The 16,890-nt window shown below is 34.0% G+C and overlaps 2 protein-coding genes and 1 long non-coding RNA gene across 3 annotated transcripts; 2 read left to right on the forward strand and 1 right to left on the reverse strand.

Moving 5' to 3' along the window:
• Positions 1-972: 972 nt before the first annotated feature.
• LOC133187040 (uncharacterized protein K02A2.6-like) lies at positions 973-1,575 on the forward strand. Its single transcript, XM_061322411.1, has one exon. The coding sequence runs from the start codon at positions 973-975 to the stop codon at positions 1,573-1,575; it is 603 nt and encodes a 200-aa protein (XP_061178395.1).
• Positions 1,576-4,159: 2,584 nt separating this feature from the next.
• LOC133187168 (uncharacterized) lies at positions 4,160-5,485 on the reverse strand. The gene is made up of 3 exons (XR_009721132.1): positions 5,410-5,485; positions 4,957-5,086; positions 4,160-4,429 (listed from the first exon to the last, which is right to left on the reverse strand). It is a non-coding gene; the product is annotated as an uncharacterized LOC133187168 (long non-coding RNA).
• A 3-nt stretch (positions 5,486-5,488) lies between these two features.
• LOC133187167 (uncharacterized) lies at positions 5,489-14,578 on the forward strand. The gene is made up of 8 exons (XM_061322532.1): positions 5,489-5,638; positions 6,084-6,242; positions 6,681-6,802; positions 10,549-10,684; positions 10,782-10,849; positions 11,032-11,123; positions 12,130-12,239; positions 13,751-14,578. The coding sequence occupies exons 1-8, from the start codon at positions 5,504-5,506 to the stop codon at positions 14,072-14,074; spliced, it is 1,146 nt and encodes a 381-aa protein (XP_061178516.1). The 5' UTR covers positions 5,489-5,503; the 3' UTR covers positions 14,075-14,578.
• Positions 14,579-16,890: the final 2,312 nt, after the last annotated feature.

The raw sequence follows: 16,890 nt of genomic DNA on the forward strand, positions 1-16,890 counted from the left end.
TTCCAAAAAAGGATGTCTCAAATCTTTGAAAAAAATTGAAGGATGTGATGTCATAATGGATGACATTCTTATATGGGGAAATTCCGTACAACAGCATAATGAAAGACTCGAGAGAGTTTTGAAAGCAGTGCGTCAAGAGAAAATAAAATTGAACAAAAACAAAAAGAAGTGTAAAATACAAATGAATGAAGTTAAATATATGGGTCACATTTTTAGAGAAGATGGACTTAAAACGTGTCCTGACAGAATAAAAGCCATAAGCGAATTCCCAGAGCCTACAAATGTAAAAGAGTTGCAGAGATTTTTGGGAATTTTTTGGTAAATTACGTAGGAAAATTTATACAAAACCAAGCCACGATCACAGAGCCTCTGAGGGAATTACTTGAAAAAACAGTTGCCTGGCACTGGCATGAAAAACAACAACAAAGTTTTGAACAGTTGAAGTCCGTGCTTGTCAGTGCTCCAGTACTAAAGTACTTTAATCCGGACGAAGAAATAACACTTTCAGTAGACGCATCGTCAACAGGGCTAGGAGCCTGCATCTTACAAAACGGACAACCAATTGCCTATGCTTCTAGATCATTAAACAAATCGGAACGTAATTACGCACAGATAGAAAAGGAACTGCTAGCGATTGTGTTTGCTTGCAAGAAATTTCACCAATACATATATGGTCAAAACATCAATGTAGAAAGTTACCACAAACCGCTTGAGAGTTTGTTCAAGAAAACGCTGTCATCGGCGCCACCGCGCATTCAGCGTATGATGATTAAAGTACAGCCATACGACCTAAATGTCAAATACAAACCTCGAAAATATCTGTACATTGCGGATACCTTAAGCCGAGTAACTGAAGAATCGGAATTGGAGCAGAGTGACAAGAATGAATTTAAAGTATTTGCTGTTCGCTACTTACCAATATCCGACAAAAAGGTAAACGAATAGGCAACAGAATCTGCGAAAGATAAAGAAATGAACGCTTTACAGAAAGTAATTCTGGAAGGCTGGCCAGAAGATATTACAGAATGTAACTACTTCGTTAAGAAATACTGGAATTTTAAAGAGGAGCTCAGTCTTTACAATGGAATTGTCACAAAAGGTCGCAGACTTGTTATACCCTTGAAACTCAGAAGTGACATCCTGAATCAACTGCATTATGGACATATGGGAGTCGAGAAATGCAAACGTCGAGCCAGAGAAGTTGTGTTTTGGATAGGAATTAATTCAGACATAGAGAAGAAGGTTGCGGAGTGCAGTGTGTGCAACAAATACAAAAGGAAACAAACCAAACAACCGCTGAAACCACATTCGGTACCACTTAGACCATGGCAGAAACTAGGACTCGACTTGTTTGAGCTAAACAGGAAATCGTTTCTTACTGTTGTGGACTATTTTTCAAAATTCTTTGAAATATGTGAACTGCAGAGCACAACTAGCTCCAGCATCATAAACAAACTAAAACCAATATTTTCTCGCCACGGGATACCAGAGGAACTGATAAGTGACAATGCGCCGAATCTTGTCAGTGACGAATTCCAGAGATTTGCAGCGGAATATGGATTACTCACAGAGTAATGGCATGGCGGAGCGTACAGTCCAGACTGTAAAAAATATCCTGAAAAAATCAAATGAAGCTAAAACGGATCCAAACCTCGCGTTGTTAGAGTTGCGTAACACGCCGATAGATGGGGTAGGAACTCCCACTCAACTTCTGTTCGGACGCAGGACGAGATCCATATTACCGACACACGAGGCATTACTGAAACCACATATCAAGACCCGTAAAATTCGGACAGCTCTTGTAAACAAGCAGAATCAACAAAAAATTTATTGTGACCGTAATGCACGGGATCTACCAAATCTAAAAGTCGGAGACAATGTTAACATTCAAACCGAAAACAAACCATGGAAGGAAGGAGTGATTGTACAAAAATGTCCCGAACCACGATCATATATCGTAGAATCCGAAGGCGTTGAGTACCGTAGAAATCAAAGGCATCTAATAAAAAATAGCGAAAATGGCAGACCTGGTGAAGAAATTAACACCGAGATCGAAAACGATAACCCTGCAGTAAATGACAACACGCAGGCCGATAACAAGCCCGTGCAGAAAACGCGCGGCAGCAGAATAGTAAGAGTACCTGAGAAATTCAAAGACTTTGCAATGTAAAGACTTATTAGTATCAGACAATTATGCATATCTATCTATCTATCTATCTATCTATCTATCTATATATATATATATATATATATATATATATATATATATATATATATATATATATATATATATATATATATTGTAACGAAACCGAGGGTATAGGGTATTAACTAAATCAGTTAATCGTGGGCCGCTGTTGGTTACTGGTAACTGGTCAAGGTTGAAACGGTTGTCCACAAAGTCTATATACAATCGGAATAATGACCAATTTTTGGTCCACTGAATAATTGGCGAAATGACCAAATTTTAGTTCATTATAATATCTGCACTAGAACCGTGATGAATAACACGTTGTAAAGTTTATGATATTTATTAAGATCATCAAATGGTTCAGTTATAAGCACAATGATACACTTGGCTGGTACAACGTTATTTGGTTAATACAAAGATGACGAACCAATGGTCAATCCAGGACGTTTCTACTCTAAATGACTCTTCACTAATGATTTCGTATACATAGACTTGGTACTGTTTGTACATACCACTGTCTTACACCCGAAGTATACGGAGTCGCTACCCACTGCTGACTGACTTCTAAACACAAAACAGCTGTCTTTTATAGACAAAAGTTGTTATGATGACGTATAAACGTCAGATACCAATAACGTCACAATCAATATCTAATTTGTAAGTTAGCGGGTTTTGACCACTAAAATTACTTAATAACGTTGTACCTATATAGAACATATACAATATAACGCTTTGTCATTACAATACATAAATCAAATTGATAAAGTTCAAATAAATCAATTATTGTTCGATTCTTTCGTTCATTGTTCATTGACAAATATTTTAGTAGTTTATACACATCGGGTTCAGGGTCCGTTTATTCGGAACTTGTCAACAACAGTTAATCCGAATTCCACAGGTAAACTTATCGGAACGTATTAATATATATCCAGTGTAGTCCTTTGTAATCATATCTATATATATTCTCTTGTAAGAGGTTGTGATAAAGACAACACTCCAACGGTAGGTCATGTGCTTGAACCTCTGACCTCAAATTCTTTCTTGATAAAACTTTTGTTAATTTAATTGGTTTTTGCTAAGGCATATAATTTGTTTAAATTTGTAAATTCTAATCTCAAAGGGAAGGTGTAATGATATGTACTGTTTATTGGATCTGACAAGCGTTTCCGTTATAGACCACACGTGTTTGCTAACCTTGCAGTTTTATCCTGGGAAAGTTCTGATAATTCATTCATACTTGTAATTTGATAATGCCATGCCTTAGCCATCAGAATTCAGTATGAGCTTGCCTGTCTTAGTGTATGTACATAGTGTAAATAAAAGCATTCGTAAAACGGCTATGTAGTGCCTTCATTTAATAATATGAAGTAAAACTACAACAGCCAGGCTATAGGATCATTTCAAATGAAAACACCTCTCCACAGCAAAAAGGCATGAGGATCTCCAATTATTAACTGTTAATTTTTCAACCAATCTTATTTATTGAAGATAGAACAAAAATTCATGAATTTAGATGTTAAAAATTTGAGGGTCACCTCTCCATATCTGCCTGGCTATAGGACCATTTAAACACCTCTCCTTAGCAAACAGATGTGATGATCTAGATCATACATTAATTAAATTCAAAATTTTGATATTAATCTAATTTCAGGAATACAAAAATACTAAAATATTTATATTTCTTTTTATTTTGCTTCCTTTATCTATTTAGTAGTATCTTAATATTTAGTCTATCGTATAAATGTATCTGCATATGAGTGAAAATAGCATCAAAAGTCTGTAATTGATGTCCCAACACTTTCACAAAAACTACATATGATGTTAATCATTAATTTCAGTTCAGAAATTTTTATACCAAAAGAGTGTGTAGTTTTACATTTTCATGGAACCCTCTCTTTGTTCAATAGCTGCAACACATTTTTTCAACATGGAATATTCCATAAAGCGAACATACAATGGATCTGAGGCGAATGTTATTAAATTCTGATTATCTTTTGGTTTTACTGATGATTGTTGTGATAATGTTGATGATGATTGTGGTGATGATGATGGGGGTGGTGATGAAGAAGACATAAAAGACATTGTTGCTCTGTCTGGACAGGATGAAGCATTGCAGAGGCAAATGTGGTTTTTTTCAATACTTGCTTTCTTAAGCTGTTTCTTCTTTTGCCTCTTTTCTTTCCTTTTCCTTTGTCTGAATTTCTTTTTGCTTTCTGTATTATGTTTTCCCATTTTTTCCTTTGAATTAAAAAAAAAAATACAAAGAAATTATACTTTAGATGATATACAGGTGATGTTTACATGCACAGCTAGTTATATTTCTTTCCATTCACAATTTTTCGTAGGACTGTTACTTTTCTTTAATTCTACAAGACCTGAGTATAAAATTCTGCAGGATTAATTAAGTTATAAAAACACAAAAATGCATATGATTAATGATATATACAGTCAGATCACATATTAACACACATTTTAAAAAATATTTTGACCCTATAAAAAGGTTTTGTTATCCTAATGGGACTATGAACCCAACCCTACAGTGCAACCAATTACAGAAGGAAATTGTTAAGTCAAATTATGTACATAGCATCATTACTGAAACTGCAACTTGCATACGACGTCACATGACGTCAGAGTCTAGACTTACCAAATTTCATGTGGCATGCGGTTTGAAGAGAAGGACCTCAATTAAACCCGAGGTATCAGCACTCACCCTATTAGTCACACCATCAACATATTATTTATTAATTAATATCAAAATATACCTTTAAAGGTTACTCATCAGAGAAGAATATGGTGAACTTTTATTGATGGATATTCAGCTTTCACAGGAGTTGTAAAAGCACAGATGATAGCAGGGCTCATTAACTGGGGTATTATATATACTGTATGTACCTAAACATAATAAACAAAAAATAAATAGTTTACCGAACTAATAGCATGTAGTAACAAAATCACTATTTACATTGCAAAAATTTTAAAATAAATTCACTGTACAGTGTTACATAATATAAATGACTAATATACAATTTCTAGCAAAAATACATACACATGCACTACAATGATAGTGTGATGCTCTAGGCCTCAAAGTCTCTTCAATTTCAACTGTCTTTCCTTTTTAATTAATGTATTTCTACCATATTTAAAATCTGTTTCATCTTTGAATCAAGCATATATACAAAAAAATGTGAACATGAAAGACAAACTAAGCTACATACCAATAAGAATTTGAAAAATGTCCTGAACAATGATGCTCTCGACAGCTTCCAAGCACATGTATCAAAAACGGGGTTTCAGGGGGTTCCTGTGCACATGACTAACTGGAGTTCCCGCCTATCCCCTCTGAGGCGGGATTGTTTTGCAGAGTCGTCGCTGCCGTCAGTATCTTGTTCAAAAATGAGTTGTCCTCTCGATTCGGAAAGTGAAAGAATCTTCAGTGATGATGATGTAGTTAGAATAATCTAACTGTGTCTCGGGACAAGCCCTCACCACAGTTAGAATACGTCCCATATACTTGCAATGTTGCAAATCGGAGTGGATCCACTCCGAAATGATTTTGAAGAATACAAAAGGAGTTGCACTGAAAATAACTACCAAATTAATCATAACAAACCTTTTTTTAGATGGTATATGTCTTTTAACCTAAAATATAATCCATATCAATACGAAAATTCAACTCATTTTCTCAACGTTTTTTCCTCGCTTCAAATTTAACGCCATGTTGTCATTCGGAACTCTCTGGATTGTTCATAGAAAATGCACAGAGTTCGAGTTATCGCCCGTGTTTATTTTGCAACATTGCCAATACACGGAACGAATTCTATCGTTAAATCGGGTCCGTAGGACAATATCATTTTAACGATAGAACTTTCTATCTAATGATGATGAAGAGAGTGTCGTACGTTCCTGCGGGGGTTCCACGCCAAAACAGGCAACAAACGGGGCTTGCAGTACTTCAGGCCAAACTGCAAAGACCCCCAAAAGACGCAGAATTCTGCCCGCCATGTTCGATTCGTCGGGGGAAGAGGAAAGTGACGAAGAAAATTCTCGGGTAGGGTTTCTCTCATCAATACTTATCTCTTGAAAACTTTAAAACAATGCAGATGTTGCATATACTTTTGCACCTTATCACACAATAAATCCCGGATTATTTAGAAAGCGAATCAAAGATAGTATATTTATGTGATCGGGATGATCTTCGCTGGCTACTGTAAAATTCAATTGTTTACATTGTAGAGAAGGAAGTATACAATATTACAACATTAGTTTCGAATTTAATGGAAACTTTACAGTTACTAGCAAAATAATGCGATTTATATTAAAACTTGATTAAGAGCGATAGAACGACTTATTTGTATTTTCACCGTTTCTTCGCCTGTTATTTTTACCAAAATACACAAATTTATGAGATAAAATAGCGAAACGGGCTTTATCACAAGTTCTAGAGAGGTTCCGAAAAATCTACTTTCGCTTTAATGTTTTGACATAGGGTAATGACAGTTCAAGAGCCAGTAGTGCTGCTTCTACACCGACTACTAGTAGTACTAGTCACCAGCTGCAGTCAAACAAAAGGGTTAAAGTGAATGAAACCCCTGTTTGTGAACCAAATAAATGTAGGTAACACAATTATCTTCTTAATATAAATTTATTTTTTTATTATATGCATATATGTATATAGTCCGAAATATCTGACGTTTTCCTGGCTTTTTTACTATTTTTATATTTTACGTGCCAGGAAAACGTCAGAACCGGCGCCATTACGAAAACTGGAAATTTCGCTGTCTCCAATCGGAGTTGATATTTGATACCTAGGAACCGAATTAAATGCCGTTTTCACAATTTATCAATAGCAGAATGCTTCTAGTACTCACCAATATCAATGAAAAGAAAACATCACTCATCATTTCGATAGACTTGAAAGATTTTAAAAAGCACGAAATGAAAACAAATCTTGACTTCAGATAAAATGTTTTCATCGGATTGTGTATTTTATAAACAAACCATAAAAACGATGTTTGTAAGTTCTAAAAGCATTGTACTATTGATAAATTGTGAGTTTGACATTTCATTCGCTTTGCAAGTATCGAAAATCAACCCGAGAATGCCGCCTCTGGTTGGAGGCGGCGAATTCCCAGTTTTCGTAATGGTTCCGGTTCTGACGTTTTCCTGGCACGTAAAATATAAAAATAGTAAAAAAGCCAGGAAAACGTCAGATATTTCGGACTAATATTGTCATGGATTATCCGCGAGTTTATGTAAGGTTAACTTTGTTGTGACGTCATAATACCTTACGTTACGTTTCTATAGATAACAACAAGTCTCAAATAAACCACTATACGATCAAGACGTCTTTTATTTCATTCCACAACATTTTGGTGCCGTGACCGACGGAATTCTACGTAGTACATACAATGGAAGGAAGACTAAAAGCTATACGAGCCGGCAACAGATCAGCAGTTACAAACCTATTTGGACGGTTTTTGGACTTGAAGGAAAATCCAGCCAGTGAAGAAATTACCGAGGAAATCAACATAATTAGAAAGTATCTCACGCTGAAAAGGCAGACCCTACAAGAATTGAACGACCGCATATTGGATACCCTATCTGAAGAGGACAACGAAACAGAAATCGCAAATACAGATGAGTACATGTATGAATTAGACTGTAAAATTAGGCAAACTGAAAACTTTACAGAAAAAATTCCATGTAAAACTTTGAACGCCAATGCTGAGTGTTTCATACCCGCCACAGAAATTTATGATAATAACGTTAACACGTCAGCTACAATTAACCTAAGTGAAACGGCTTGTGAGAATATTTTGAACAATGTTCCTGCCTCTGATCTCAATGCACAAAGTAGCCAGGAAAATGTTTTGTCATTAACATCCCAACACGCCACGAGTAACCACCGATTACCAAAGTTAGATCTTCCACATTTTTACGGAGATGTATTAGAATGGAATACATTTTGGGATTCTTACGAATCAACGATTCATTGCAATCATACTTTAACGCCAATTCAAAAGTTTAGCTATCTCAAAGCTCAATTACGCGACACAGCAGCACAAACAATAGCAGGATTTGCGCTTACAAATGCTAATTACGAAACGGCAATAGACTTGCTCAAAGAACGATTTGGTCAGCCACAGAAAATTATTAACGCTCATATGAGAGCACTCATCGAACTTCCTGCCCTCAGAAATGATTCCATTAGTTTAAGAAATTATGGAGATTTCTTGGAATCTCATGTCAGGAGCTTAGAGTGTCTAGGACAAAGACAAGAGATGTATGGAGCTTTACTTATTCCAGTCATAATCAACAAGCTACCAACTGAAATTAGGAAAAACATTGCACGTGAGTACGATGGTGACAACATTTCACTACAAAATATTCGTAAAACTATCAGCAAAGAAGTCAAAATCCTTGAATCAGGCCAGATTGAAAACAGCGATGGATTTCACGCAACAGCAATGTTTCTTACCGGAGCCTCAAAGAAACAACGCAACGTTCATTATTCACGTAATCAGAAAACAAGAGAGTTAACTCCTCATGTTGAAACAACAGAGATGAAGAGCCGCCCATGCATTATTGTTGCACAGAGAATCATTTTCCAGGGGATTGTAAGAAAGTTACAGACGTAAGTGCAAGATTCGACATCTTAAAACGGAAGAAATTATGTTTCAACTGTTTGGGAAACCACCGCGCCTCAGATTGTAAATCCCGTAACAGGTGTAAAAAGTGTAAGAAAAAACACCACACAAGTATATGCGACATGAAACTAACGAGGGACAGAGACGAGACCACCAAATCAACAAGTGTCAACATTGTAGAAACGAGCAAGAAGTCAGAAACCACAGTACTGAACGTTGAACATCGACCTACAAGTGTTTTACTGAATACAGCTAGGCCTATCTTTCCGATAAGTCGGACCGTGGACTCCATGCAAGAAGAACGTAACAAGTTGACTAACGAGATTCAAAAATTAAAATCAGAGCTGAAGACACAGACACAAAGGAGGAACGCGTTGGAGCGTAAGAATGCCACCCTGTTAGAGAGAGTGTCACAATTCGACCAACAAAAGGATTTTCAGACTCGTGTAGAGAATGTGATGAAGGAAATGATGGAACAGAAAAATAAACTGGCGTACGAAAACGGACGTCTGCATAAGGAGATTCAGGAATTAAGGGCCAAGTTGACATACTCAAAACCGCCACCTCTGACTCGGAGCATCTGAAGGCTAAAAACAACAGTCTTCAGTCACGATGTGATTACACTCGAAAGGAAATAAGTGATCTAAAGATCAACGTACAGAGATTGGAAAATCAGCTGCAAACTTTACAGGGCTCCGTAGATAGCAGGGAGAGAGATTATAGGTTCGCTGTAAAGACTCGTGATGAGGAACTAAGGGAGAAAACTCAGCTGATAAAAAAAACTTAAAGAGGCCGAGGAGAAGGAAAAAGATAAGTCACAGAAAAAGAATCTCAGGGACATGGCAGAGATAAAGACACAAAACAACAACCTACAGACTCGGAACATGGAGCTGGAGAAAGCTAACGCAGAACTACGTCACAAACACTCGGAAACTGAGACTCTGATACAAAACCTGAAATATAAAGTGTCTGAAGAGAAGATGTTCGAGTATCAAAACCAAAAGCCAAAGAAAGAATCCGTGAATGGACCTCTTAATTTAGTGATTATGAACTTGCTTTTTATTTCAATGGAACTGTTAATTTAATATGAACTTTTTAAAATTTTACTATTCATTTTGGTGCCCGGAGTGTCATGGATTATCCGCGAGTTTATGTAAGGTTAACTTTATTGTGACGTCATAATACCTTACGTTACGTTTCTATAGATAACAAGTCTCAAATAAACCACTATACGATTAAGACGTCTTTTATTTCATTCCACAACAAATATGTATAGTGCTTTAATATTTTGTACAAATTCAGTCTCTTTAATCAAATGAAAGCATGGAATAAGATATTGTACAGATTGTTTATTTACATAATTTTACAATCATCTTGTTGACCCCTGAGGTCCAATAGGTAAATTGTTTAAATTGAAAATGTAAAGCACACAGTGCAAAAGTCCAAGTTGCAGAGTAAATATACATGTACATTACATGTACATTTTGAATACACACACACACACACACACACACACACACACACACACACACACACACACACACACATATATATATATATATATATATATATATATATATATATATATATATATATATATATATATATATATATATATATATATATATATATATATATATATAATGAAATGCAACATGTTTGTGAACATTCTTAAACCTAAAAACTAACTTCCATTATTATTAAATTATCTACTAGAAGTTTATTGGAGAAAATCCTTCTCCAACAAGATGAAATCCTTAAACGTATTAAGGCATTAGAGAAAAAAGAAAAGGAAAAGGAAGAAACACGTGAAGAGAAAATCTACGTACCACCAAGTATACGGGTAAATTAATGTCCCAATAATTGATTTAAATGTACATTTATAATTTCAAGACAGATTGATGGCAATAGTTTTATTTATCATATTTATTTTTTTACAGAATGCAATTAGGGATGGCTATAGCGATGGCCTTAAACGTGGATATGCTTGGATATTTGACAAAAAGAAGTCAGTATAGAGACTATTGACATATATCCCACTTTTTGTAAAATATTGTAAAGGTTAAAATTATGAAGAAATTAAAGAAGAAATCATTCTTAGTAAATAACTATCTTTTTTATCAGATAATCTTAAAATCCTACGGTAATCAAAAGATAAATTTTGTATTTGTGATGAACCAATAATTGCAGGCAGCAAGATGATGAAAACACAGATATGACCAGTCATATTTTGATGTTCGTCAAAGGCTGGAACTCTGATGTTGAAGAGAGGGTCATCCACTGTAAGTTTTACAAACATAATATGCTCATGCACGAGGGGTCATCAAAAAGTTTGTGGATTAGTGCCATAAAATTAAAACCACTCAAGGTACAACAATGATTTTTTACACATTTAGTAAGCATCATCTTTTCTATCTGCAGAATGATTCATAATTAAGTTTTGTTTTTTAATAAATTGATTGAGTTTTTGTAAGCAATGATATGACCTGGCGGCACAACTCAAAATTGATATATTTCTACCCAAGTCTAATGGAGAAAAACTATCTTGATATGAACATTTGTCATCCAATAATCATGTTTAAATTCACTCATTTGGTATGGCACAATTGCTTTGTAAAATTTGCAAGTTTTACCTCATTCTGTATTTTTGATGAGAAATATTTAGACTGTTTTAGGTTAAGTCAAATCGAATCAGAAAAACCCGAACCATATCATACTGAATCGAAACCGAACCAAATCGTTTGAACCCTGAATCATCTCAGTCCTATCATAGAATGTCTTGTATTTAACAATAGTTTGGCAAATTATCAACATATCTAGCTAAAATTTTCAGCACTTTTTTAACTTTTGTTGTTTTATGTTTCTTATTAATTTTGTAAGCATCAACGGCATATTATTAATTTTACGGCATCAGTCCACGAACTTTTTGATAACCTCTCATAACTGCAAGTGTTTAATTTCTGTATGTAATTTATTATGTAATTGCAAGTGTTTTATTAAGAGCTGGCAAAGGAAGACTTTTTGGCCACTACCTGGAGAAAAATTGCAGCATAGTTTTTTTTCTTCCAAAAAAAATGACAAATATCTAAACCCCTCTAGCTGCTTGTTTGTCTAACTTTCTTTGCTTTTCTAAGAATTACCTTCTCTCTCAAATACAAAAAAAATAATGACAGTTGTGACCTTCTCATTTAAATAAAGTAAAATCCTGGTGTCACCTGCAAACTCTGACAGATAATTTATTGTATATTGTGCACAAATGTATTTTAATTTTTTCTTGTGTTTGAATAGGTGGCATTAAAAGATACTTTATCTCAAAGAAGCAGGAGGCAGTCCTGAAGTCCAAGAACAAGCTTCAAGAACAGAAGCAAAAGAGAGTTTTATATGAGAGAAAGAAGGAGGTAACATTTGATTTATATATTGTCCCCCACTTTCACAAAAGCAAGGGGACAATAAATCTCAGTCATCTTTGTCTGTCACAAAATCTTTAACCTTGATCATAACTTTTGAATAAGAAAAGATTTTCATATTTTACATGTACATTACCTATGACAACACTTTTAAAAAAGGTATATCATTTTTGACTTCATGTTCTTGATCTAGAAGTTTGAAGGACACACAATCAAGATGGTTACGATTAGCTGCAGAACTGTAGCTCTCTGCTTGAGAAAATTCACACAGATAAAGCAGAGAGCTACAGATCCAAGCATTGTTAAAACCTTCGATTTACCGTGACACATTTTTGTTGCTTACTTCAGGTATTATTTCTTGTTATGTTTTCTCTCGCTTTAAGAATGGTATCTGATAATTAATCATATATTTTACTCCTATACATTTCATACATTAGTGGTGTTGAAATTCAGAGGAAAATTTGAAAAGAAATGCTGTGGACAATAAAGTTTTTTTCTCTGAGATTTTAATAAGACAGTAAGAAAAGATTTTTTTACTAAGTTTACAGAAAATTGTGGGCCCCAAAATATCAATGTAGGCTAGTAAAACTTGTGAAGTTGGGGGCCCACATGGCCCATAAGGTTTAAAATGTTATTTGCAACCCAGAAATATGTTTCAATTGTGAATATCAGGGAAGCCACTTTACGTTAGAAGTACAATAAAGAAAATGTCTTAATGAGGATACATGCAAAGGAGTTATTGCCCTTAGCAACTTTTTTTAAAGATTGAATAATTGATTAAATAAAGAAAATATTCAATTTTTTGATTCTTATCCTAAACAGTATTTTTCATTATGCCTATTGAAAAGCATTCTTCCAAAAGATATATTTCTACTGGATATGAAATTAAATTAATAACAGATTTTACAAAGACCTGCGATATCTCTGGAGGATGGAAATACCTTAAAGTTGGCCCCTGCATGCAATCACAAAGACTCGAAATGTAGGGGACCACAATTCTTTGAGTTTCCTTGTTTACTTGATTATTTAAGAAATAAGGTATCATTTTTAAACATCTATCGGGATATAAATACGGGTTGGTCACGAGATCAAATTCCATAAAGCCCGAAGGGGTTTATGGTAAATTTGATCTCGTACCAACTCATATTTATAGCCCGATAGATGTTTTAAAATGATACCTTATTACTTATATTTACATTTGTGACTTATTCATATTTTATATTTGCCTGATTATAATCTTTAACGCGTGAAATTTTTTTTTTCAAACTTAACGGCACGCATTTGATCCATTGATTGCACGTCGACCCTTTATGACGTCACTGAGAAATTACGTCAAACGTTTATGACGCGAGGAACCCGTGTTTATACGGATATAGATACGCGTTGCTTTTAATAGTGTTATATAAAAGAAAAAATTTGCAAATGTAAATATTTACCCTTAATCTGCATCCTTTATATACTGTATTTAGGTATTTAAAACATTTAATTTCAATCTTCTTCAGAAAGCAAAGAGGAGAAAGCAAGCATTAGACCGCCTAGCCAGTAGGGTGTGGGAGAATGAAATGAGGAGGACACAGGTGAGAAACATTCTTAAGGTGGAGTTTACCTCTAGCGATGAAGAATGCGATGGTGGATTCATCACCCATCCAATTTCCTGGCAAAGTGATAAACTGACAAAAGTAAAATCCCACCTTGACAAAACATTCTTAGAAATCTGCTCTGTTAAAAGTAAAAGAATGCTACAGTCTAGGAGTGTTGGGGCAGTAAACATCAAGCCATCTCCTACATGCCCAGAGGTGTTTCCCTGGATGGTGAAAAAAGATTAGTTTGATTTATTTAAGGTATATATGGTGTTATTTTTCTTGTCAGTTCAAAATTTTGAAGAAAAAAATCTTTACTTCATTTTCCAACCTGGAAAAAATACAAATACTGTGAATAACTCTGTCTTATATTGGTTCTTTTTTTGGTTGACAACAACAACAATGGAGACAATTGATTGAGAGATTCAGGACAATAGAATACTGGGATATTTATTAAATCAGATAGAATAATCATAGGAGCATGTGCAAGTTAAACAGAAAAATTATGATAAATACCAGATTTTGATGACAGTAGCATTTACTGGAGTCCACACTGTGTGTGAAAAGTTAAATTTTGATATTCAAAACCCATTTTGTCGCTAATTCATATCAAAAATAACTTTTAGCATTTATACTCCATATATACCTTTAAAGAATTGCATGCCATTAATGTTAAAACTTATTAGATTCAATGCTCTCTGTAAATTGATGCCAACTTGATAAAATCAGTTGAATATGTTTTTTAAAATAAGCACGTGAAAATATACATAAAATCTTGTATGGAAAAACTGAATTTAAGAACACACAAGTGTTTTTAATTAAGTCAGTTGTAACATGTATCAGGTACATTCATATGTAAATTATTTTTGTTTGCTAATTTTCTATAAAATACATTGTACAAGTAGAAAACATTTTATTCTCAAATGTTTTTTTTTTTTTTTTTTTTTGCTTCCATGATAATTTTCCAGAGTTGTTAGAAGACAATATGCATGTACATTTTGGGAAAAAAAATCAAATGTACAATTGTACCTGTATAAACATGTAACTTACTAGCTACGGTAGTATTTTCAGGGACCTATATACTAACTAGTATAAAGGTCCCTGGTATTTTATTTATTTTTTTTTTATTGGTTTTGTTTGTGTTAAGCATAACGGTTAAATACCAATTGAATTATACTTTATTAGTAATTTAGTCAAAATTGCATATTCATTAGACTAGGGGGTACTTTTATATTCATTTTTTTTTTAAAACTCTGAACAAATTTAAAGGGGCCTGGACAAAATTTCATTGTTTACAATTTTAAATTTCAATTTTTATTCAAAAATAACTTCAGTTTAATGAATTGAAATACGAGAATATTCTCAGAATTCAATGACATTCTTTACATCAAGTCACGCAGGTATGTTAAGGCAGTACCCAGATCATATTTCGGCGAATTTAGACTTTTTTCGTAGAATGTAACATCGATAAATCGGAAAAACCATAGATAAATCATTTACTATTATTATCCATTGTATAGACGTCATTGAGTCTTAGGCTAAAAGACAGACTCCACTACGACGTCATCACGTGACGTCTATAAATAGAAAAATTGCCTTAATGAAAAAGTGAAAAGTTCAACACTACCCCAGAGATAATTCATTTCTTTTAGTGAAAATAATTATGTAAAAACATCACTGGGCCATGAAAAGTGCTGCTAGAATCCTACTCTCCTGACACAGAAAAAAATATTCCAAAGTTTTGCTTGAATCCTTACCAAAATTTTTACATTTTATACATACGATCAAGGAATTTTTATCAATTCATGTTAACCACACGATTCTAGCAGCACTTTCCAAGTACTATAGAATACAAACTTTCGATACAAACAAAAAATATATTTCAAAGTATGCGGCGTAGTGTTGAACTTTTGCATCTTTGTTGTTATAGAACGACAGAGGAACGGCTGATCGGGATTTCAAAGCACTGACTATGTTCATTATAAGAAAACATGATAAGAATATATCAGCGTACCTGATTCTTAATCTTTAATTCCTTATGAATAACACATAACATTCATGGTATATTCCTTAAAACTCCCATTTCATCTATTTGTTTACATGAATTCTCATTTCACTCGGCAAATATTTGATCAATAGTTATGACGTCATGGGTTTGGTATTTAACCCCCGTGCTAAATAATTAGCTATTTATACCACCCAAAAACGACAAGATTTAGTTTATGTTATGTTTTGAATGATTCCATTCTTTTCTTGGACCTGAAATTAATCTTTAAAGATAGATATTAAGAAATCATTATTTCTATAGTTCACGTCATACAGCTTACCATGACGTCATATTGTGAAGGCAAGTAGGATATCTCTGGGTGTAGCCTTAACATACCCGCGCAAACATCTGTGTTTGTAACAGGACACGAGCTCCGTTGTTAATGCTTATGTTTTACCGAGTATGTTCAATTTGTAACTCTGCACACATCACTGAGCATGGATTGACAATACTGGTGGGTTGATTTTTGCTTTCCCACATTCTTCTCTGAATTTTCTGGATTATAGTTTTAATATTTTTCATTAATACACAATGAAGTTGCAAGGATGTATCAATCAAGAGCGTCCCGAAATTCGTATTTTCAGTAATTTCCAGATGAATGAAGTTTCTAAACATGCTTTTATTATATTTCGGCGTGAAATGCTCTAGCAACATATGAGTCATGCTGAAATTTTTAGAAAATATTAACTTCAAATCTGTGTCCAATCCCCTTTAAGACAAAGTTAATTTTTAATTTGTAGAATGTGCATGTGTAATTGAATCAGTATTCATAATTAGCTATGCAAGTAATTAATTTCCACTGTGATATAGTGAAGTATATTTTGTAAGTTTCAAGATTGCATATTGATCATCCAGCCTCCTAAATGATTTTTTTTAAACAAATTCCATAATGATGCTTACATTAATGCTTTATATTGAAATTATGTTTGTGTATTCTTGCCATTTAAAAGCAAAATGTAGACAATCTAGTCATTATTCATGTTATTATGATAAATTTATTTATTTTGTAGAATAA

Source organism: Saccostrea echinata, unplaced genomic scaffold, assembly GCF_033153115.1.
Source record: "Saccostrea echinata isolate AGI-Se365-2 ecotype Australia unplaced genomic scaffold, CSIRO_AGI_Sech_v1 ptg000014l, whole genome shotgun sequence".
NCBI classification, from domain to species: domain Eukaryota; kingdom Metazoa; phylum Mollusca; class Bivalvia; order Ostreida; family Ostreidae; genus Saccostrea; species Saccostrea echinata.

Excerpts from the sequence above, each read along its gene's own strand:
- LOC133187040 (XM_061322411.1), top strand. The coding sequence starts at position 973 with ATGAACGCTTTACAGAAAGTAATTCTGGAAGGCTGGCCAGAAGATATT.
- LOC133187167 (XM_061322532.1), top strand. The coding sequence starts at position 5,504 with ATGACTAACTGGAGTTCCCGCCTATCCCCTCTGAGGCGGGATTGTTTT. Across the intron at positions 5,639-6,083 it reads GAATCTTCAGTGATGATGAT|AGTGTCGTACGTTCCTGCGG; the intron begins GTAGTTAGAATA and ends GATGATGAAGAG. Across the intron at positions 11,124-12,129 it reads TGAAGAGAGGGTCATCCACT|GTGGCATTAAAAGATACTTT; the intron begins GTAAGTTTTACA and ends GTGTTTGAATAG.